At 41.2% G+C, this 24,959-nt stretch overlaps 1 protein-coding gene across 1 annotated transcript in view; it reads right to left on the minus strand.

The window, feature by feature from the left end:
* Positions 1–24,959, minus strand: part of CPAMD8 (C3 and PZP like alpha-2-macroglobulin domain containing 8) — a 160,501-nt gene that overhangs the window by 11,455 nt on the left and 124,087 nt on the right. The window contains exons 33-39 of the mRNA XM_074202217.1: positions 23,485–23,640; positions 23,003–23,065; positions 19,786–20,018; positions 13,144–13,231; positions 6,221–6,295; positions 227–332; positions 22–132 (exon numbers count right to left, since the gene is read on the minus strand). Of these exons, the coding sequence (XP_074058318.1) occupies positions 22–132; positions 227–332; positions 6,221–6,295; positions 13,144–13,231; positions 19,786–20,018; positions 23,003–23,065; positions 23,485–23,640 (832 nt within the window). The remainder of the gene's footprint in view (positions 1–21; positions 133–226; positions 333–6,220; positions 6,296–13,143; positions 13,232–19,785; positions 20,019–23,002; positions 23,066–23,484; positions 23,641–24,959) is intronic.

A 24,959-nucleotide genomic window follows, 5' to 3' on the forward strand; every position in this document is an offset into this window, starting at 1 on the left:
TCCAAGTGCCAGAAGACTTACCAGGTCCTTGACTGGCTGAACTTTCCACCTCATTGCAAGTGGGTCCATCACACAGTTCCCTGGCCAGGGGGCTGCTCTCACTGACATTATAGAAGCGAGTTGCTTCAAATGCTATATGGAGAGAAAGTAGAAAAGGTTAGGTCTGTTCAAAGCAGCAGCAACTCAGGAAGGTACAGGGTGGCTGACCATTCTTTGAAGGACCTACCTGGCTCATAGTAGTCATACACAATGATTGGCATGGGGGCAGTCTTCCCAACAATGTACTCTCGGAAGGCCTGGAATTGCACACAGGTCAAGCACTGGCTTGGAATCTATGGAAGAATGGTCTGAGGTTAGCCCTAGCTGTCAGCGGCTCTAGGCCTGATTATATAGATAGCACATGAAGAAATGTCTGAGACTTCAACAAAGAGAGAAATCAGATGCTTGTTTTCACCAAAGGAGATGATTTCTATTCAGGATAAAGTAGATACCAACAATCAAGGAGCAATGTATTTGGGGATTTGGAGTCTAAAGATTATAGAATCTCGTTTCTAAGTCTCCATTTCCCCAAAATCAAGACTTCAAGGATCTCTTATTTAAGTTAATCCCAAAGTTCACTGGTGCCTGTCATCCTGGAATTCTGGCAATGAAGAAATTCATCCTCTCTTAGTCAACTTTCTGCTGGTGCTTCAATTCAATTCAAAGCCTAATGTTCACAAGGACAGCAGCAGAAGAGTGAAGGGGAGCTCTTGCCTGTGAGATTTCATTCTATCGAAGGAGATGAGAACAGGTGCAGATAAGTCATCAATGTAATCTAAATAAATGGAGAAAGCTAACACTGGATCGGCACTCAAGTCTACAGGTCAGGCAGTGGGCCAGTTTGACTAAAACAGAAAAGTGCATAAATAGGAACAATTGAGATATGAAGCTAAGTCTTCACATACTAGGGCGAGGAACCCATATTTTATTCTAGAGGCAACAGGGGACAATATATTTTCTGAGTCAGGGAGGGATGTGGTCCTTAGGCGGGTCTTGATTTCAGTAGCCATTGGATTGGAAATGAAGAGACTGGAAGCTGGGAGAGCAATTAGGAGGCTGTCAGAGTGATAAAAGTCAGAACTACGGTGCAGTCATAGGAATGGATAGAAGGAGAATTAGGGAGGTTATAATAGACCAGAAGGGACTTGGCATATTGCTTAGATATGAGGATAAGGAAGAAAGGAAAGTCGAGGATAACTAAAGAGATTAAAAACCTAGGTAACCAAGGAGCACGCTGGCATCAACAGAAACCAGAACATCAGGGAAGTGAGGAAAGTTTAGAGGGAAAGACAGTAAGTTCTGGGCATGCTGAGTTTGATATGCCTGTGCAACATTCAGGAAAAGATCTACCAATTACTTGGTAATGTGGGACACAGAACTGGATACATAGATTTGGGAGTCATCTGGGAGCTGGAGAGATCAGTATGGGAGTAAGTGTAGAAAGAAAAGAATAAGGCCCAGCACATAGACTGGGACACTTATGATTGGGGGGTTAAAGATGGAGCAAGAGAGATTAGGCAGGGAAGTGGAATGAATGAGTGAATGAACAAGCATTCATTTAGCACTTGCTAAATCCCAAGCAGTGTTCTAAGCCTTTGTGGATTAAAAAAATCCCAAAGTAAAGATAGTTCCTGCCCTTGAAACTCATTCTAATGGAGGGAAACAGTACATATTGGGGAGTGGTGGGGAGAGGAGTATTTTGGCTTGAAAAGTTACTGGGATGGTGAGTTGAGTGACCCACCCTTTCAGGTAGCAATAGCACATTGCTTTGATTGGGAATCCAGAATTAGAAAGTTGTGGTAGGGGAGGGGGGCAGAGGATACAGAGACTATAGAGAAGATTGTGGGAGGAAAAAATCTGGAGCATGGTTGGAACATTTGTTCTGATATAGTGGGCTACATATGAAGCAATGATAATCTCAATCAACACTTAGATACTGTGTTAGGCCCTGGAAGATACGAAAAAGAGGCTAAAGACAATCCCTACCCTGAAGGAGCTTAAAATCTAATAGGAAAGGGAACATGCAAGCAAATACATACAAAGCAAGCTATATTTATAAGATAAATAGGAAATAATTAACAGAGAGTGGGAGATGAAAGCATTAAGTCCTTCAGAGTATGCTTTCTGGTCTGGGTGGCAAGGCAGCTGGAGAGATGGAGAATGAGGAGATAAGTGTGTTATGCCCTCAAGGGAGGTTAGAATCTCCAGGAGGAGGGGATGGGGAACCGGGATCACCACCCTTAATGAAACTCATCCTTGAGGAACTGAATTTGTCACTGGGTTTATAAGGTGGTAAGCCCTTCCAGGACTCAAAGTCACTTTCGTGTAAATATGGTGCCTAGGAGGACTTTAATGGAGGAATCTGTAAAATACTCAAAAGGATCTGCAAACTCATGAACTTGGGAGTGCCAATCAGTGATGCAAATGGCCACATTCAGGGGCGGCTACGTGGCGTAGTGGATAAAGCACCAGCCCTGGAGTCAGGAGTACCTGGGTTCAAATCCGGTCTCAGACACTTCATAATTACCTAGCTGTGTAGCCTTGGGCAAGCCACTTAACCCCATTTGCCTTGCAAAAAAAAAAAAAACCTACCCCCCCCTCAAATGGCCACATTCATGCCTGCTCAACCTGTATAATTCTCATCCATATATTCCACAATGTGCTAGAGGTCTTTCTCATTTTTTCCTATGTATTCCAAGGGTACTGGTGGCACACTCTCTTCATCTATTTATAATTTCTTGCCTTGACACATGATCAATATATCTTCTCTTCTTATTACATGGTTCCTTAATGACATTTTTAATCCTATTCTTTGGAGTTCCTCATTGCTGGATGACACTCATCATGTACCTCTCTATTGTCCTTTCTGTGAAACTTATTTTTTAATTCTTTTTTTAAGTTATTTTTTGGCAAGGCAATGGGGGTTAAGTGGCTTGCCCAAAGCCACACAGCTAGGTGATTATGAAGTGTCTGAGACTGGATTTGAACTCAGGTCCTCCTGACTCCAGGACCGGTGCTGTATCCACTGCGCCACCTAGTTGCCCTACTGTACCACCTAGTTGCCCCTTATTTTTTAATTCTTCAGAGACTCAATGGCATATAGATACCTTAGAAGAATGTTCATATTAAAATGTAGGTTTTTATTTTTTGAGAAGATGGGATCCTTAAAGGGGTTCTGCAATTTCCTAGAGGCACTTCATTCTGCTTTCCTCTTTCTGTTTAATTCCAGGTTGAACTTATTATCTATCTGTATTGTCTGTCTCAGATATACATTCTGATGGACAGGCTATACAATTTCCATCCACATGTATATTATAATTTACATACTAGACATTTTTCATCCATTTGGTCTTTCTTATATGGACAGTCAGGCCTAATTCCACTAAGTGGTTACATGTATTTTTCAGGAACCTCTGCAGTGTTCTAAGGCTTGATGTCACCAAGCACAATGTCCTCTACAAGGAACATCTGGAGGACCTCACCATTCACAAGCAAATTCTTTTCAACTTTAAGCCTGCACAGAATCTGCCACACAAAATGCTTTTGGTAAGCATCTATTTCCCTTATGCATTATGTATCTTGCTTGATGTTTATCACCACAGCTTACTTTGCTGTTGTTCAGTTGCATACAACTTGTTTTGACCCTGTGAATCATATTGTCCATGGGGTTTGGCAAACATAGTGGAGTGATTTGCCATTTTCTTTTCCAGTGAATTAAAGCAAAGAGAAGCTAAATGACTTGCTCAAGTTTTCACAGCTAGTAATTATCTGAGGCTGATTTTGAATTTAGGTCCTGCCCTACTGCTCTACCCACTGAACCACCAATCCACTTCCTCAGAGAGTCCTAAATATGGTAATTTTTGTTGCTAAATCCTTCTTGAACAATTTTTCTGTAGGAATGAGAGACACTGTTAGAAGAGAGGGTTTTTTTTTTGTTTTTTGTTTTTTAGTTTTTGCAAGGCAAATAGGGTTAAGTGGCTTGCCCATAGAAAAGAGTCTTTAAGGTCTCATTTGCTCTACTAGAGGAAATGTGTTTTCATAATCAACAATTGATAATCTTAAATTTTCTAAACTTTTTAGTCCCTACCAGGACTTTAATACTATCCATTTGTATCTCAAGAACACATATATTTGTATAGTTAGCATGGTAGGCATATAGGTCAGCAGTTGCTGATGTGTTCTTAGCTGCCTTTTTTGGTATTAATAAGGTCCAAGATTTTTTCCAAGCCTATATAATATCTATTTCTTCAAAAACCTTGAATATCAGATCTTTAGGATACTAACTGTTGCATCTTTTCTCATCTACATTTTGTCTAATCTCCTTGTATACTTTAGTGCCATTATTATTTTCCTTATAAGTAGATTCTGTACTGGGATGTTAGAGCTCCAGAGTGGTGGTTCCACTGTCATTGATGATGAAAAGTTTGTTGGAGTGATTACAGATCTTTTCCATTTAAAAAATAATTGTTGCCTTTGAATGCCCATGAAATGATTTTGCTTAGTTGATTCTGTAAAACTTGGATTATAATTCTGTATCTCATGGGGTTTTGAAGGGACCCAGTGATACACAGTTAAAAAAATGAGTTTTAATTGTAAAATATTACATAAATGTGAAACTATTATTGCTATTGTTATACCACAAACTAATTTTTGATTCCGCCATTTGTTAGTGGTCTCTGTTTATTGAGCTTTTTTTTTGTATTTAACCATCTGTGGAAACACTGTATTGGACAGTATACTTTCTAATGTAAACTGCTGGGGGCAGAAGTCTCCTTTTTAACTTTGTAGGCACCCAGCACTGAGGTCAAGAACTAACATTACTATGCACATAACACAAGCTAGAGGTATTGAACTGAATGTATACAACACTTTCTTTGCATTTCTGATATCAAGATATATCCCAATATTTACAGAGCAAGTAGGTTTTTATTAGTTCCCCCTTGACAGATAAAATCAAAACAACTGAGGTAGCTTGTGGTACCACAAACAGAGTGTTGGCCTGGAATCAGAAAGACGAGTCCAAATCCAGTCTCAGGTACTTAGCAGCTGTGTGACGCTGGGTAAATCATTTAATCTCTGTCTCAGTTTCCTAATCTATAAAATGAGACTAATAGTAATACATCCTGAGGCTGTTGTGGGGATCAAATGAGATATTATTTGAAAGTGCTTAGTATAGTACCTAATACACTAACAAATAAATGTTAGTTATTATTATTATTACTACTATTACTACTACTACTACTACAATGACGACGACAACTATTACTACTACTACTACTACTACTACTATAGAACTTCAGTGCCTTCCCTTAAGCTAGTGGTAATAATTCACATTTCTGTGGCACTTTCCTCACAATGTTCCCAGTGATATAGATTACAGCCATAGTTAATTTTTTTCACAGATGAAAGAACTGAGGTACTGATGTTAAATGACTTAGCCAAATTCACAGATCTTAAGTCTCCTGAAGCCTAGATTCAATCTCAGGGTGGAAAGAAGATTGGATTTAGAGTCAGTAAGTCTTATATTGAGCTCTGACTGGCGTTTATAGGTTGCATAATGTGGATGAAGCCTCATTTTTTTTTTTAGGTTTTTGCAAGGCAAATGGAGTTAAGTGGCTTGCCCAAGGCCACACAGCTAGGTAATTATTAAGTGTCTGAGACCTGATTTGAACTCAGGTACTCCTGACTCCAGGGCCCATGCTTTATCCACTACACCACCTAGCCGCCCCCTCATTTCTCTCTCTTTCTTTCTTTCTTTCTTTCTTTCTTTCTTTCTTTCTTTCTTTCTTTCTTTCTTTTTTTTTTAGATTTTGCAAGGTAATGGGGTTAAGTGGCTTGCCCAAGGCCACACAACTACGTAATTATTAAGTGTCTGAGACCGGATTTGAACCTCAGGTACCCCTGACTCCAAGGCCAGTGCTCTATCCACTGCACCACCTAGCCGCCCCCCTCATTTCTTAAATGTAGTTAAATTCAATTTTATTTTCAGTTCCTAAAATTTCTCTTTCCACCCCATCCCCCACTTCCCATCCCCCTCCCAATGAGAAGGCAAGAAAAACAAAAGCCGTTTCCCCCATGTATTGTGGAGCCTTGGTTTCATCAAGCTCATGTCATGAGGTTGTTGTGGGCAAAGAGAAAGAGGAGCTCTCTGGAGACAGACCAAGGAACTGTGATTGATTACCTCATCAAAATAGAAAAGGACTTTCCTTCCTTCAACTTCATATCTTTTGAGACCAATCTGCTTGTTCATCAGTAACTGAAAAAACACAAAAGGTTAAAGTTGATACACATTCCTTTTCTACTCTTCTGGAAGCAAGCTGGGGGATAAAGATGCTGTATGGGAGAGAATGCAACTGGGGAAAAATGTCCCTGAACCCCAAAAGTAATGTGATGCCCATGGGTAGAATTCATCCACAGACTTCTGGAATCACAAACCCTCTGGACTGGGGGGACCCCAGGAGCCATCAAGTCCAAGGCTGTATTGGATCCTGGCAAGGACTTCTTCAGTTTTTGTATGGTTCTGGTTGATAGAAGTTTTTCTTCCTATTCAGCATAGATCTACCTTTGTGACTTTCTCATATTTATTCTTTTCTGTTCCGTGAGGCTGAGCAGAAAAAAGCCTAACCATTCTTCCTCATGGAAACCTTCAGACACTTGCAACTAAACATCTCTGTGTTCCTGAGAGTCCCATGAATCAAAATATAAATTTTGATTGCTAAAGCCTTGCAAAGATATCTTGGGGTTTACAGATTAGATCTTTTTTTAAACTATGTCTTAAACCCAAATCACTCTGGCTCTTGTTCATTGGCTAACAACAGGTCCCAGTCCAAGTCTCATTTGGTCATCATTTGGACTTTGATGACTCAGAGTGAGTGTAAATAGCAATTGTTTCAATTTTGGTCATTCTCCCTTCCTAGACTGATTTTTTTTTTTTGATAAGGTAAAAGTTGATTCTGATTTTTTGCCTCATTTCTTAGCTAGCCTTCATCACTGAATGGGCATTGCCTCAGACATACTGAGACCTGGGAAAGACCTAAACTTGACAAGGCCAAGCTCTCCCACTGCAGCTAGGTTATCTCCAGTCTACCTGATCTATGTCTTACCACTGGATCCAGAAGACTCTGGAGGAGAAAGCGAGGCTGGTGATTTTGTACCACCCATATTTAAATCCAGTTTAGTTGCATCAGCATTTTGGCTACCACACCATTGACTCATTCAGAGCAGACTGGCTACTGATACACCCCATTTTTTTTAATAATATAAATTATTTAACTATATGTTTCTACTGATTAAAAAAACCTTCAATTCTTTTAATGAAATTTCATCTTATTAGACATGGGCCATTGTTTTAGCCTATGGAGATTTTTTTGGATCCTGTTCTGGTTATTTAAGGTATTGGCTATTTCTATCAGTTTTGTGCCACCTGTAAATTTGGTTAAGTATGTCATAAATACAGAGGTGCCTTGAAGACTGGATACTGTGCTAAACCTGGAGTCAGGAAGAACTAAGTTCAAACCCTACCTCAAACATTGACCATGTGATCCCTGAGCAAGTCACTTAACTTCTATTTGCCTCAGTTTTCTCATCTGTAAAATGGGGATTAAAATAGCATCTACCTCTCAGAATTGTGGTGAAAATCAAATGAGATAATATTCATTTTATTTTTAAAAAATCACTTAGTACAATGCCAGGATTCTATAGTAGGGACTCTATAAATGCTTATTCCCTTTTTTATATATGCCTTTTTCCAAGTCCTTGACAAAATTTACTAGTATAGGTCCAAGGACAGATGTCTTAGGTGCCCTAAGAGACGTCTCTATGTGTTGATGTCAATCCATTAAGAAGAGCATGTCACATACTTTATGGATATATAAATAGAGGAGGTCTATGACATTCCTCTGGTCTACAAGTCTATCCCATTTAAGAAGGCAATGTGTTTAATCTGGAGTGATCTCTTAATGAAGCCAGGTGAGTAGTGTGTCTCCTTCTGAATGCTCCAAAATTATAACTTCATGTTGCCTCCTAAAATTTTTCCAGGCATTGAAGCCAAGTTCACCAGGGAATTAATGGGTTCTACTCTCTTCTTAAAGATTGGGACATTTGCCCTACTCTGATCCTATGGCAAGGGAATGGGAGTTCAGCAAGCACATCTGCCATTATCTCTTGGGTCCCTGAGCAAGTAATCATTTACTTGGGCTTGGCAACCCACTCATGAGGGTCACTAGAAGACAAAATTATGTGTAGATGACTTCAGCTTGCTGAGTTCCAGTCCCTCTTTGATCTTCCTTTTCTTTCCTTAATGGTGATAAAAGTCCTTTTGTTTCTTAATGCCTTCATTATCAGACTACTCAGCAATAGCTGTGCTTTTTTTTAAAAATAGTTATATTTTTGTGTTCACCCTCCATGCCCTCTCTCTCTCTCTCCCGATGCCCTCTCTTTTGTATCTTCTGTCCATCGGTCTGTTGGTCATTGTCTAAGTTGGCCACTGAGTTTCCCATGGAACCACTTCAAGTTCTTTAGCTAATTTCATCCCTGGGGGCTTCTCGTTCTGTCTTCCTTTAGACAATTTTAGATCATTGGATCCTTTCCCTGAACCCTTTGAAAGCATACCAACTACAAATCATTATTCTCTTCTCTAGAATGAATTTCAAGATGGAGAGATCACTTCTTCCCAATGTTCAAATTATTTTGACTTGACTGCTCTTATGAGACAGTGTTTGCATTTAAAACTAAATCTGTCAGGGAGTTTGCCCATTCTCAGAGGAACTAGAAAATTTCTAAAGTAACCCTTCAGTGGAAATGATCAGCAAAAAATGGGCGGAAATACTTTTTCTTTTCCTCAATCAGTACTTACTGAGCAACTCAAAGTTCCCAACTTTGCCCTAGTTGCTGCTGGTGGAAACCAGGGGAGAATAGGCTTGGTGTCTCTCAGGAAGCTTACATTCTGGTGAGGGACACAGAACTCATGAACACGAGCACTGAAACACTACCTATGGCAGCCAAGGAGAGAGGCAGAGATCAGGGATCAGGAAACACAGGTCCAGGTCTCAGTTCTGCTACAAGTCTACTGTAACAATAGGCAAATCCCCACTCTCCTCCTTTGTAAAAGGAGAGTTTTGCTTCAGAAAATCTAAGGTTCCTTATAGTTATAAGAATTTGTGAATGCTATGGTTGAGTGTGAGGGACTTTCCAAGGCCCAGAAGCTGATGGAACAATTCAGACAGGCACTGCTAGACCGACTTTGTCTTTGCCACTTCATGATCACTTGCTTCTGTAGATGGGGACACGTGCTGTGGTGCGGGACAAATCTCAGGGGAACAAGATACACTCTCCACATACCAAAAGAAGGTCCAGAAAAAAACATGTCCCTATACTGTCCATTCTTTACAGCTGTCTCTCCTGCAAGCACTTTCTCATTTCATCACTAAACACTATTGCCACTATGATGCTCTTTTCATATCAAGCCTTCTCATATCCCAATAGATGAGGGAACTGAGGACAGGCTGGCTAAACATACAAGGCTGTACAAATAGTTAGCATCAGAAGCAGGACTTGATAAGATAGTCCTTGTCCTAGAACTCACAGTCCAGTAAGAGGATAAGACACAAATCCAGATCACTCCAGAACACAATATATAATATATCGGTTAGATTGGAGAGCTGTACACTGAAGTGCTGGGTTATTGACCGGGAGCATCAACGAAGGCTCTGTGGAAGAGGACTTCACGGGCCCATGAATTCGATAGGCCAAGAATCACTGGCATCCCTAAGCCCTGCTGTGGAAACACTGGCACCATCCACTGTCACAATATTCTGGCAGATGCTGATTGTTGGAAATGCCAGCAAGATAAGACCTGTGCACTGGACTACGCAGGGTAGTCCTCCTGGAGGAGCTGGGCCACAGTTAGCCTCAAAGGAGGGAAAGAATTTTGGAAAAAGGTGTACTTTAGTGTACTTTAGTCCTGACCCAAATAAGAGAGGCCATTCAGAAAGATTCCTGAAGCAGAAATTTCCCCTTCGGGCTATGGGCTCCTATGTCCAACTCCCCCACCCCACCCAAAGCATTCACTGAAGGGACCTACAACTATGTGTTACTGTTTCCAGCAAGGTGACCACAGCCTCCTGATGGCTGCTCCCCATGGACCGTGCCTAATGCTGGCAGACATCCTGTCCCGAGTTGACCCAGAATGCCCATAAAGGATGAGGGAGGAGTCTCAGACAGTCCCTGTAACTCCTAGGAATGGAGCCATTTCCTTATAAATGTCAGGGCAATGAAACAGACCCATGTGGAGCCCAGAGCGAACCAGGTACTTCCAAGGTACAAAATGGATGTGGCTGTGAGGCAGCCAAGCCAGCCTTTCCCACATTATGAGCTTAGGAATTCCCAGTCGAGGCACAGCTATAAAAGTTGTATAATAATCATTAATGAGCAAGTATAAGTTTTACCTCCCCTGGAACCAGGCAGGAAGTGGGTATAACTGTCCTTGTGACTGGGGGATCTTTTAGGGAGAGACTATTTAGCACACTCCTCTGATGATCTGGAAGGCTGAAACCCCTGGAAAGGACTTTGGCCAGCTGAAGTCTCATTTTCTTGGGGACACTCAATGTTGTCAGTACATGGTCATGTCATTTTGTGCAGAGCCAGGGGCAGTAGACTCATCATTGAAACACCAAAGTTTTCCATAGGGTGGAAAAGCCCCTGGCTGCAAATCATTCTACCTGATGACAGAGAAAGGGATGTTGCAGAGACAGTGAGACAGTGCAGAGAGAGACAAATAAAAAGAAAAAGGTAGAGATAAAGACATGGAAAAAAAGTGGGGGAGAAAATGAGGGTGTGGCACTCGTGGAGGATCCTGGCATAAAAGGAAAGACAATGGCCAATGACCAAACCTAACAATAACCAAGCGGTAAGAAGAGGGAGCCACAGAGAAGGGGGGCCCTTTGCTCAGGTACAATCTCAGAGGGAGCTGTAGGCCCAGAAGCTGCTATTGGGAGGTCCAAGTTCTAGAGCTATATTAGGGTGTGTGGGATTCATCATGCTGGAAGAACTTTTATGATTTTAGATCTAGAGCAGCAAAATTCCTCCCCTCTGGTAAAAGTCAGTTCCAATTTGGGGAACACGTAGAAGGTGGGTTAGCTATAGCCTATGCCCCTCTTATCTATGCTCCTCTGAAGTGGTAGAAGAAGGAAGAGAGTCTCTAGAGGATGGTGATCAGATGGTGACCTCTAGAGGAGGTCACAACAGGAGAGGAAAAAGGCCTTGAAAAGAAAAACTTTGGGAAGAAAATATCAGCTCTCTTCAAGCATTTGAAGGGCTCTTACATGGAAGAAGGACAAGACATGAGCTTGCTCCAGAAGGTGGAAGGAGGAATGATGGGGACAAATCATTTGTTGGCAAATTTAGTTTAACATAAAAAAGAACATTTAATGATAAGCACTGTGCAACAATGGAATAGGCTGCCTCAGAATAAGATGGTGAACTCTCCAGTCCTGGCATGCTTGGGCAGAGACTCTAGGAGAAGCTACAGGGAAAAAATTGTTGTAGAAGGTCTCTGGGATGGGGCATCTCTGTCTCTGCTCATGTTGTCACCTATATGTTTAAGGTCCTTCTTGCTGTTCAGCTGCTACCCATCCTTGAAGGTCCAGCTCAGATGTCCCCTTTTGTAGGAAGCTGTCCCCAAGCTCCTACCTGGTCATTTCTCCCCAGGCCACATTTTCTTTGCTCTCTTCTTGGTTTAGTGCTTGACATGGGCTTTATTCATTCATTTGTACTCAATGCTTACAGGCTAAAATCCAAATTACTTGGCATGCCACTCAAAACTGGAAATTCTATCCAACCTGCTTTTCTAGTCCTCCACAAATCCTCCATTTCATAACCAGACTGATCAAATTACGACTATTCCCCTGAGCAACCCATGAACATTTCTTCTTGTCTTCATGCACCCCATATTTCCCCTTTTGAAATGATCTCCTCTTCCCTTGCCTTCTCTCTATATATCTGAATTGTAGGCATTATCCAAGCTTTAGGAATAAGGTGTGCACTGAGGAATGGTCTTTCCAAGTGGGGTTCCTGAGTCACAAGGGCAGTGACCTCATCCCCTTTGGTTCTTGGGGGGAGGTAAAACTCATGAGTGCTCATTAATGATGGGAAAGAAGAATATGAGGAATCCCCAAGATCCTAAGTCCTACCTCCTCCAGGCCCCCAGGAATCCCTCCAGGTCTGTCTGTTCTCCTTGCTAGGTAACTGTGACTTTAATCTTTTCATTTATTTTTGTATTCCCAACAAAACCTTGCATTACTAAAGACATCCCTTTAGGATGCTTTTGAGATAGGTAGATGGCACAGTAGATGGAGCACTGGTCTGGAGATAGGAAGAATTGAATTCAAATGCCACTTCAGAAAAGTCACAGTTTCTCAACTGTAAGATAGGAATAATACCAGCCTGCCCCTCCCCTATTACTGGGGTGGTTGTAAAGCTCAAATGAGCTTAGGTTCTGGGTCCTTCCTCCTTTTCATCTGTCTGCTTTGCCCAGCACCATATTCAGAATAAGTGCTCAAGAGCCCCTCACTGACTGAATCACGAGATCTTTCATCCAGAGTAGAAGGTTGCCCCAAGCAGGATTGTGGGGAGCCTAGCACATAGCCCCTTGGGGGCTTCTCAGGGTTACTCACTGTCCATCTCTGCTTGCCAGGGCAGTGACTGGGATATTCACTCAGAAAGAAAGGAAAAAAAGGGAGGGGGTGGCAAAAATTCCAAGACACAGAGCCTCCATTCAAATGCAATCCAGATGTTGGAGATGGTACAGACCCCTAGGAAGCCATAAACAGCTCCTGGGAGAGCACATTGGCTCTTTAGCGTTTCCAAATGTATATCATATAATTACTGTGATCCATGCAGAGTAATGAACCCAGGCTGAGCTTTGTGATAGAAATGTGCTAATTGGATTTAAAATGTCTGTCAATCCTCTTAAAAATAAATAGCTCTTAGCAACGGAGGTGTTTTGTTTTGTTTTGTTTTAAACCCTAATTGCCGATGGCATGGAACCTAGCCATGTACAGCTTCCCTTTGTGCATCCATCCAGAGGGCCCCAGCTCAACAGCTTACCTGCTCTAGGCTTTCAAGGTCAGCTCGGAAACCCGAGAAGAGAGGGACTTCCAGAACAGCCATGTTTGAGGATCCTGAATGAAGCCACCTTCCCAAGAAAAAGAAAAATGTATTTAGGATCAAATGTCCCCACAAACAGAGATTATTAGATACTTGATGGTTTCCTGTTTTTTTTTTGACATCAAATACTGTATAGTTAATACCATTAAAGCTTTTTTTCATAGTGTTAAAAAAAAGAGGTAATTGAATTGTTCAGTGGATAGAATGCTGGGGCCTGGCATCAAAAGACCTAAGTTCAAATCAGGTCTCAGACATTGACTAGCTGAATGACTTTGGGCAAGTCACATCACCTCTGTTGAAGGAACTGGCATACCACTCCAGCATCTTTACCTAGAAAATCCCACAAACAGTATGGGCCATGGAGTCATGAAGAGTTAGACATGACAAAACAACAAAGGTGTGTAAAAAACAAAAGGCTTCAATAAGACTTAAAATAAAAAAGCAAAGCAAGCCAGGTTCTAAGACTCTGGGAACTTGGCTGTGACTCAGACACAGTGACCCAAAGATGTAGAGCAAGAGCTCCCAAGGTTAAGGATTTGCTCAAAATGTCCATTTGAATTTCATCAAGTTTCCTAACTGAAGTCCAAATTAGGTAGAGAATAGACAAAGAAGGAAAACTCCCTACTAGGGGATTCTTGGGGGGATAACCCAGGAGACATGCAGAGGGAGAGATTAGCTAGATTGCCCAGGATTTAGACACAAAATCTCAGAATTTTTAGTTAAATGCTACCCCAGCAGCCAACTAGTCTACACCATACCTGAAAAAGAATCCCCATGATACCATTCCCCCAAAGTAGTCATCTAGCTTCTGCCTACAGAACTCCAGTGAAGGCCAAAGTACTGAGGCTTTGAAGGGAAGGGGTGGGAATAAACATCTAAATAAAGACTACTGTTTGCTAGCTAAATATTCTTTTCAAAGCAAATTTCTCTTTTGATCTAACTCCTCAGGGAATTCCTTTTCATTTATGAACAATTGTTGGAAAGTTTTTCCTGACACAAAACCTAATTCTGCTTCTTTTCAACTTTTATCTGTTAGTCCCATTTTCATCCCTTTGGGGGGTCTAAAAGAACAAGTCTAATCTGTTTTTCACATGGATTCCCTTCAAATTTCTCTTCCCCCACCCCCCAATGTCCCCTGCCCTCCCCAGGTATTCTCTTTTCTAGGCTAAACCTACCTGGTCTCTTCAATTAATCCTCATACAGCATGGGCTCAAGGCTCTTTCCCATTCTGATGACCTTCCTCTGGACATTCTCTAATTTCTCACTACCCTTTCTGAACTGTGGCACCCAGATCTGAACACTATACTCCAGATAAGGTCAGACCATGGAAGAACAGAGAAGATCACCTATTTCCTAGCCCTCAAAGCTTTAATCTAAGATTGCATTAGTGCATCACATTACTGACACATTGAGTTTGCAGTCCACTACAACCTCCAGCTCATTTTTTACATAAACGACTTGATTTAACCATGTAATTAACACCTAGTAGAGTCAGTTTTATTTTTGGTCCAAGTAAAATAATTATATTTATCGAAAACAAATTTCATCTAATTAGATTTAGTTTAGCCTATATAGATTTTTATGCATTCTATCACCTACATCATGATACTGTCATCTAGCATGTTAGCTATCCCTCATAGCTTTGTGTCATTTGCTATTTTGATAAGCACGTCCACTCCAAGTCACTGATTAAAAATGTTAAACAGAACAGGAGCACAGCTCTCTGAGGTCCTCCACTGGAGACCTCCCTCCAAAGTTAACATCAAACTATTAATGACTACTCTTGAAGCTGAGTCATTCAACCAGTTCCAATTGTCTAATCCACATTTCTCCATCTTCTCCATAAAACTGGCATGAGAAATGAGGGGGAGAGATTACCTCTTATTAGAGGTTATCTTAGGTTTAGCTTCCTTCTGGGGAGCTGTCAGTATGGTATGGTAAGGAGAGCTCTGAGTTAGGAATCAGGAGACCTGATTCGGATTCCCAATTCTTCTACTTTTAATAAGGCCGTGGAAACTTGGAAAAAAAATAGTTCTCCCTGGGTCTCAGTTTTCTAATCTGAAAAATTAAGGATCTGGAGTCTATTTAATCCAGCAAACATTTAATGCTTCCTCTGGGCTAGAGCCTGTGTTGGGCATTACAAGTTACAAAGACCAAAAGAGTCTGGGTCTCAAGGAGCCTGTGTTCTGGTAGGGTCAGATCTCTTGTAGATCTGACACAGTGGGTGTTTGATCCTAAGGGTCCCCACAGTTTTAGTATTCTATGTTCTAAGTTCCTTTCTGGTCCTTCCAGGTTTGACATTTTATGTTCTATGTTTTCAGGCCTGCCCTATGGCTCTTTCTAGCTATTACAATGAGTCTATGAGGATGATGCTGAATCTTTAAAGTGTTGACAAGCTCTTTCCCCCTGTTGCCTATAAATGAAGGTGTAAGGTAATTAGGTACACAGGGGAGAAATGGAAAGAATAAGCAGTTTCAGGAAAGCATCCATGAGGAGGCCTGGAAAACATCATTCCTGTCACTGACTCAGACTGAGTTCTTCCCTCTGGCAATGGGTAGGAACTGAAGCTGGTTCTCTCCAGGAGCTCTAAACTGCCCAGCCTTGAGACTGGCTCTGCCCACTGGCACCTTTCAGTCTGCAAGTAGCTGGCTCTATTGTGGACCCACATGACTATTGCAACAGTGCAGGAAGGGGAAGCAACCCCTTCTTTTTCCAGAGAAGTAAAAGGCTCAGCGGTAAGCAGAGTTTGTATTCCAAGACCCTTGTAGCTAGAGGAGTGATTTGGAGTGTCAAAATTCACCAAGTGCTTTTGAAAAGTCCCAGGGAGCTGGACTGGGGGGTAGCTTTTTCTTTGCATGACTCTCTCAGTGCTGAGCCTGAGGTCTCTGGGGCATTGCTGCCTTCCTTAAAAAGGCCTATAACCCAGGTGGCTGCCTTGCAGCAATGATGCCTTTCCGCAGTTATTTCCATAACTTTTGCCATGGGAATTGCCAAAGTGAAGACAGAGGTTTGAGATGAAGCCCGATTCAAGCAGATTGATGGCTTGTGAGAAGAAGGCGGGGAGAAAGGCAAAGGAAACCATATATTTTCTTTAATTGAGCATGCTTTTTTCTTCTATTCCAAACTATATTTGTATCTCACTAACCCCTTGAATAGACTTTTCAGTCTAGAAAGGACTTCAGAGCGTGAATATGGAATGTCAGGCAAGAGGGTCCTTAGAACAATGTCAAAGATGGGAGGGCCCTTAAAAATGTAAAATGGGAGTAGACAGAATTTTGGAATTGTAAAGGACTTTGGATGATAGAAGACAGAATGTCACAATTCAGAGACCTATGAACATAGAACATAGGGTCATCTCAAAGCAGTAAGGGACCTTAAGTACAGAGAATTGACTTACCAGGATCACACAGCTAATATAAATGTGTGTGTGTGTGTGTGTGTGTGTGTGTGTGTGTGGACACACACACACACACACACACACACACTGGTCAGACTTTTAACCATTGGAGGAGGCCCAATTAAATTCATTCTTAGCCAGGTACTAAGAGACATGGCTGCCTCCAAACAGGTGGGAGGACTTACTTATATAGCTGACTGGCTGTCTTATCCTAGAGAAATTCTACAGGGAAGGAATTAAAGATTCTCTTAGCCAGTGGTGAGGAAGATCCTCCTGAATCACAAAACCTCTCAGATCAAGGGAACTAAGACTCAGGGTCCAGCCCTGTTGGCACAGTCCCTTCAGATTCAGAGAAGGACTGGGTTAGATATTATTAGTTGATTCACATCAAGGAATTTCCCCAGTAACCTGAGAGAAAATTCACCTGAGGGATGGTCATTAGAATCATGACTTCATTACTCAGGACCTTAACTGAGGCCACATTCTCAACAATGCATGTTCTGGTATTTTACAGTCTGTTCTCTAGACTTTCCATCAACCAAGAACTTTAAAGTGTATATGTGACATTTATATTTTCTTCTATGCTAGGAGGCATGGGGTTGGAATCAAGATGGATAATACGATTATTGCATGGTTGATTTTATCCTACGTTTCTTTTAGAGAAAGGTGATACTAAATTGCTTCTGTGAGAAAACTCATTAGGACTAGACTCTGCATTCATATTCCAAACTGATGCCAAGGCAACCAACAGTTTGAACATGCAACCTCCAGAGGAGCCCCATTATTCAACATGAGCTGGGCTTATGCCATATGCCTGTAACACTGATGAAGCCTTTGAGCTTGCAAGTTCTGAGCATCCATGGGCTCAGCCAGTCAGGTGTCTACATTGTCTGACACCAATATATGAGCAGAGGACACCAGGTTGCTTAAGAAGAAACAAGAAGTTCAAAGATGCCAAGATGATAGTTGTGGGATTAGAGTGGCTGCTATATTTCCAGCCTGGACAAGGTAAAGAGTCTCAAAATAGAAAAGGAAAAAATCAAATTAAGATGAATTTATGAAGGGCGGCTAGGTGGTGCAGTGGATAGAGCACTGGCCCTGGAGTCAAGAGTACCTGAGTTCAAATCCTGCCTCAGACACTTAATTACCTAGCTGTGTGGTCCTGGGAAAACCACTTAACCCCATTGCCTTGCAAAAACTTAAAAAAAAGAAAAGATTAATTGATGAATCAAGTTCATGTTTACTACAAAATTTAATAACTTTATGTTTCCACTGTTTTTGTTCTTGTAAAACTGTTTATTGTTGTGGTTAATTAGTCATGTCCAACTCTTCATGATTCTATTTGGGGTTTTCTTGATAAAGAGTGGTTTGTTGGGTCCTTCTCTAGCTTTTTTTACAGATGAGGAAACTGAGAAAAATAGGTTAAAGAGTCTTGCCCAGAGTCACACAGTTAGTAAGTGTGTGAGGCCAGATTTGAGCACAGATCCTCCTGACTGCAGAGTTGGCGCTCTATCCACTGTGCTAGCTAGCTGCCCCTTATAAAACTTAAGTACATATGAGTGGGGGGATATTAAACCAACTAAAGATAAGGTGGCATAAGTTTGGCATTTCTTGGTATGAGAAACAGAGGTGAGAGAGAGTCTATGTGTAGCTTCCCTAGCTATCAGCTTGAAAACTGTCAATAAGATTTTCTTGATTGGATTAATAAATGAATGAATGAATGAATGAATGAATGAATGAATGAATTTCTTAGTATCTTTTTTCAGCCTGATCTGCCAAATGGGCCACTTTCAAGTTTAATAGTGTGACAGAAAGGAGCCTGGATAGAATCAAGATTTTTGGGTTCTAGCCCCAAGTATAAGTTGCTTAACTTTTCTTACTCTCAGCTTCTTCCTCTATAAACTAAAATTGTAGGACCAGACAAATTCTTATTTTTCTTCAGCTCTGATATTCTATGTTCAAAGATCCTTTCATGGAAAGGACTAGCTAGGACAGAACACAAGTGGTTAAGAGTGAGATGAAACCTAAAAGAAATGAAGTGATAATAAGACAGTCAGCTCTTATCAATTAATTTGTCTCCAGTTTTATATAAACAACATGTTACAGAAACAATTAATATATGTGATTCCTGGACCATTGTCAGGGAACTTCAAAAGATTATCTAGGATTATCTAGGGAATCACAAGACTTGATGATGACAAAAATCCTGATTTTCAACAATAGGGAGAGTATGCAAACTACAGAATGGTGAACTTGGTGGCCATTTCTGAAACATTCTAGGATGTATATCACTAAAGGGATGGCTTGGGAGCATTTAGAAATAGGAGTAGTGATCACTAAGAGCTAGTATCATTTTATTTACAACAGGGAAGGCTACATTAAGCCTATTTCCTTTATTTGTTAGGATTACCAGATGTGCAACTGCTGAAATCTCAATGTGCTATACTTGTAGTATTTCACTATAGCCCATCCTCTTCCCTCCCAATACTGACATTACATCAAAGTTGGGAAAAGGCAGTCCAGTCTAGTAAATGATAACAAAATAGACTCTAATAAAAGCTTTACACAAGAATTATAGCAGAAGGGGGCAATTAAGGTGACACAGTAGATAGAGCACTGGCCTTGTTTTCAGGAGGACCTGAGTTCGAATGTGACCTTAGACACTTAAGAAGTACTTAGCTGGGTGACCTTGGGCAAGTCACTTAACCCCATTATCTTGCTAAAAACAAACAAAAAAAGGGTGATGGGTCAGTTTCTGTTATGTAAGCTTCTGGGGAGAGGCAGGAAAGTGGTGTCCTTTATATCTCTGCTCCTGTTTCCTTATGTGTAACCTATTTTTCTAAGTGCCTGCCTCCACCACTTACTTCTCCATTAGATTCCCATCCAATTCTTCATTACCTTTGCTTTGCCTTTTTCTCCATGAAACCACCAAATTCCCAAGCAAGCTCAGTTATAACTTTTACATAGAAATGCATGAAAAATGAATAAATGAAAGTTAGTGAGTATGTCATTTGTGAATATTAGTTAAACGACTCTTACTCAGTAATAAATTTATGAAAGTCAGAATTCTAATTTGACTGGTCCTGTAGTACTGCCCAGTTTAGAGCGTTGCTCATTCCAAATCTGCCTAGTTTCTTCCTGTTTTTCTGATAATCCCTCACTTTCAGCCCTCAGTGGCTCCTTACCTGGTGCATATTTCCAGGATCACTTTGTACTCTTGGTGGTCTTGATCAGATGCTGGGTCATCATCATCTACAAGGGGCAAATCCCTTTGAGGAGCTTCCAGCTTCTTCACTGGAGAAGCCAATCCGAGGGGGGGCTGAAAGCGGTGCCTCTCCGTTTTGGGTTCCTTGAGGTTCACAAAGAGCTGGAAAGCTGGCTTGGCAACTGGGTCAGGCACATTATAGGTTACATCAATCTGTACCAGCAGAGAAAATATATCATTTAGCTTCAGGAGCTCTGCATGGAATCTGGGTAGCCTGCATTCAATGATACATGGCTTCTCAGAACTCCTACTTAAGGCATGAATTCTAGGGAGTGCATCTTTGACAAGCAGTTATCCAAACACTGCTGGAAAATCTCCTGTGATTCACTAATGAAGTCTGCTCCATTTCTGGACAGCTCTAATTTCTGCCTCCAAAAAAACTGCCTGCTCTTTATTGTTCATTTAAAACAAATCTTGCTTCTTGTCCATAGAATAATTTTTCAACTACTTGTAGATGGCTTCCTATTCCCCCAAGTCTTCTTTGGCTAAATATCTTGAGATAGTTTGGTTGAATGAGTGTTGGGGGAAAGAGGCAGAGGCTCCCTGTCTATTTTTCCAACATGATCTCTTACTACTCACCTTAGACTTGTGAAATTGACTTTTTGAACCCAAGTGTGACTTTCTATTTTTCCCCAATTTAACTTCATCAATTTTGTCTGGTGTTCTAGCTAAATATGTTCTCAAAAAAAGTGGAAATTCTCAAATCCTAGGTGAACTTCTTTTGGGTTGAACTATTCTTCTATCTGTTGTGTTTACATTTGGAAGCAGGGTTGCCTTAGGAATTGGAAAGCTAGCAGTGTTTCTCTGGGTCCTTGAACTTTGTAGGTCTATATGTGAGGAAGGAAGGAATAAAAGCAGCATTTTTAAAACATCTGCTTTGTGTCTGGTGGACCTGGAGCTACAAAGACAAGCCAAAAGACAGTTTCTGCCCTCAAGAATCTTATATTCTAAAGGGGGAAGACATCGAGCAAAATGGGGTTCAATGGAACCTTGGGTTGTATTGAAGTAACCAGGTCTCACCCTCGAGCCCATTCTTCCTTTAGCATCTGAAGTCTCCTTGCCTAGAAATATCCGGCTATCCTAGAGGCCTTCTTAGTCTGGACTATCTCTCTGCCAAGATGGCCTCCTTCTTCCATTTGTGAAATCCTTCCAGACCTCGATTACAGTTCTCTAGAAGTATAGCATATGACATCGACGATCATCGAAATTCTGTCTACCACCTGAACAGGATGTCAGGGAGGGCATGACTGCCAGCCTACAGGTGGGACTGGGGGATCACTGAGACCTTTCTTTACAGGTGAGGATTCCAAGCCAGGGTAGTTCAGCAGTAGAAAAACTGCTGAGCCTGAGCTGGGAGACACCAGGTTTCCAATCCTGGCTCAGACACTTAGTAGTTTGTGGGATCTTGAGTAAAGTGCTTGACCTCATTTTATAAATGAAGGTAATAATACATAAATTCTCTTTCCCACAAGCACTCTACAAACCTTCAAGCATTAAATTAACATAAACTATAACTGATATTATCATTACTCAAAGAGAATTTCATGAAAGAAAGTGAACCTTGATCTTGGCAGGATTTATGGAGATTAAGAAAAGATGGGAAAAAAGAATTCTAGGTATGCTGGAATGGCAGGAGCACAAAGAGAGACAGGAGAGTACAAGGCATGTTCACAAAGCGGAAAGATCAATCTGACTGGAGGAGGAAATGGAGATTACTCCTAAGATTATTTGAACTTTATCTCCCCCTAGGATGATAGAAGCCTTGTCAAATGACTACGAACTCTAGTTAGAATGATTTGAGGAACTCATTAGTAGACAAATAGTCACTTTATGATGGTCAATGGAGCAAGATATGCTCATGGTCATGGATACTTCAAATCAACAAACATTTTCCAGAATTACAGAATATAAGCATTGGAAGAGCCAGTCTTATGAAGAATCCTATTTACAACATTCCCAGCAAGCAATCATCCATCCATCCATCCATCCATCCATATATCTATTCATCCATTTGTCTGTTCATCCTCAACTTGAAGAAAACCCCAATGAGGGAAAACTCACTACCTTCCAGGCAGCCCAGACCTTTTGGGGATAATCCTAATTATTAGGATGTTTCTCCTACTATCAATCCCACATCTGCCTCTATTCATTTTTTTTACTCATTGTTTCTGGAAGGTATTGGTCCTTGGCTGCCAAGCAAGATAAATCAAAGCACATGACAACAGCTCTTTTTAATACCCAGATACAAGATAAGCATCATCTCTCCACTAAATCTTCTCTTTTCTTCTCCAGTTTAAATGCTCCCAGTTCCTTTAGGCAGTCCTTAAGTAGCAAGTTTTCTAGTGCTTTCACTGCTCTCATTGCCTTCTTCAGGAAACTTTCCAGTTTTCAATGCCTTTCCTAAAATATTGGCTGCATATTACAAACTAAATAACCCCTTCTTTTTGGCAACTACCCTCTTAAAGGAGTAGAATTTAAGAATATCTCAAAGGATCAAGCTTGTCAATGGACGCAGGACATTATTTTAAACCATGAAGCTCAGAAAATAGAGGGTGAAAAACTTTATTTCATAGTAAAATTATAATAAAATTTTTGTGTCAGTTGATGCAGCTGGTCCATTTAGTGTTAATGGAACCTAGGATCGATTTACATTTTTGGCTGCCATCCTGTTGACATATATTGAGACCCCTAGTTTTATGCTATATGCTAAGCTTCAGATTTAACTCAATATGGAATACAAAAGCAAATAAGAAATCAGTTGGTCTTTGAGAAAGAAGACATTGACCCAGCTAATAGAGTGGAGTGATTGGCATCAAGACGTCCATTCTGTCTGAGCCCCCTTGTGGACAAAGTGCCCTTTTACAATTTATTTATTTTTGGCGGGGAGAGCCATCAGCCAGTGTATGCACATAGGGTAGAAGGAGAACTTGATTGACCTTGAATTGGCAGGGCTCCCATCATACTAGGGATTCCAAAAGACAAGGAAGTCTAGAGGAATAAATACCAGTGGTCCTCAATGAAAACTGGCAATTCAGAGCTCTACTAGAGAGTGAAACATGGAGAGATAGAGGGAAGGGGGAAGAGGAAGAGAAGAGGAGAAACCTAGAGAAAGCAAGACCCCAGCTTTCTTTTCTCACCTGCATCAAGCAGCAGCCTTCTCCCTTAGCACTAACAAAGAGTCCTGTTGGAATACTAGGAATCTGCAGAGAGAAGAGGAAACATGACTCTTACTTAGGATTCTTACTTAAGAGACACAGGAAAACACATTCCCTGTAAAGACACAGGGCCCAGATGACCCTGTGTGTATTTATCACAGCCAGCTATGTGCCAATATTCCCCGTCAAAAAGCCGCCAGCACCCTCAGTGATGAATGATGCAACCATAATTATGTCATCCTTAATGGAGAAGTCATGCATGTCCACGCCTAGGAAAGGGCCTTGGAGAGAACAGCTCACAAGGCTTTGTGCATTATCAAGTTTAGCCTTCCCCTGATACAGGAGAGGATCCTTAGAGCTAAGACCTGGGCTAGTTCCTGTAATCCTCCTTTGGGGAATTCCCACCCACCCTCTAAGACAGCCTTTTCTTCCTCATGGCTATGGTGAGAAAGGAACCCACGTACCAATGCTGTCTGCAGGAGCTTCTGGTTGGACTTGTTCAGTTCGAACGTCTCCTGGTAGTCTAAGTTAGTGGAGGCCAAAGAGATGGTGAGGTTGACTCCTCCAATATAAGACAGGATAGCATATTCAGCCAGGGCTTGAAGGGCTACACATGTGTCCTGTGAAATATAGATCAAGAAGTCACAGTAAAATGAAAGGACTTCATAACCTCTTTTAAACTTCCCAAGCTATATGACAGTATTCATGGCAAAAAGATCTTGGAAACAGGAGATACATGATAAATGTGCCATGAATAATTGATACCTAGAATTTTTTTTATCATGTTAGAATCTTATTTCCACTTACACTAGGAGAGAAAATCTCCCTGCATCCCTCAGAAACTCCTCCAGCTACCTCTAGTCCCTCAAAGAGGAAAAGACCATTGACTTGTTATATTAGGTTCAGGGTCTACCTGAGTTCTCTGAGTTAAGCTTTTCCTAATTAAGGCAGTATAATATTATGAAACTCCAATCTGTGTTTGCCAGGTGGGTCATCTTGGACATGTCCCTTAACCTCACTGTCAGTCACAGGAGCTCAAAGAGACCTCCAGCTCATTAACAGTGAGAAGTGACATCAGAGCTCCCAAAGAGAAGGAGGACCTGGGCTGAATAGGGGGAATGGGGTGCCAAGGATGGGGTGGAGGAGAGACCCATAGTCCTCTGCCATGGACAGATCAGGTCTGGACTGTTCTTAGTGACAGGATCACATTTGAAAGTAGACATTGATGAATTGGAGTCCATCTAAAGAGGATAAGCAGGAAAATGAGGACATTAGAAACCATGTCATTTGATGCCTGACTGAAGAAACTGAGATGGGTTAGCCTGGAGAAGAGAAAATATAGGAGGGGTAGGATGGATGTCTTCAAGTATATAAAGACTGTTAGAATGAAGAAAGATTCAATTTATTCTGCTTGGCCCTGGAGCACAAAAGTAGTAGCAAAGTGAAAATGTTGCTGAGAGGTAGATTTCAACTTGATAGAAAATTAAACTTTCAAACGGAACTATCTAAAATTCCACCAGAAATGTTTTATTGGAGCAGTTAGGTGGTATGGTAGATAAAGCACGAATCCTGGAGTCAGGAAGATCTAGGTTCAAATCTGGTGTCAGAAACTTACTAGCTTTGTGACCCTGGACAAGTTACTTCACTCTGCCTCAGTTTCTTCATCTGTCAAAAGAGTTGGAGAAGGAAATGGCAAACCACTGCAGTATCTCAGCCCAGAAAAATCCAAAAAAAGAGGTTATAAAGAATCAGATACGACTGAATAACAGAACCTTCCAGGGAGGTAATGAGATCCCCACCTTTAGAGGCCTTAAGGCAAAGACTAAATCACAACGTGCCATTTATGTTCTAGAAGAGATTATTCCTGCTTAGACTGGGGTTAGACTGAAAGGACTCAGGTCCCTTCCAATCCGAGACTCTTTGTAATACTGGGATGTAC

This window comes from Macrotis lagotis, chromosome X (genome assembly GCF_037893015.1).
Source record: "Macrotis lagotis isolate mMagLag1 chromosome X, bilby.v1.9.chrom.fasta, whole genome shotgun sequence".
Lineage (NCBI taxonomy): Eukaryota > Metazoa > Chordata > Mammalia > Peramelemorphia > Peramelidae > Macrotis > Macrotis lagotis.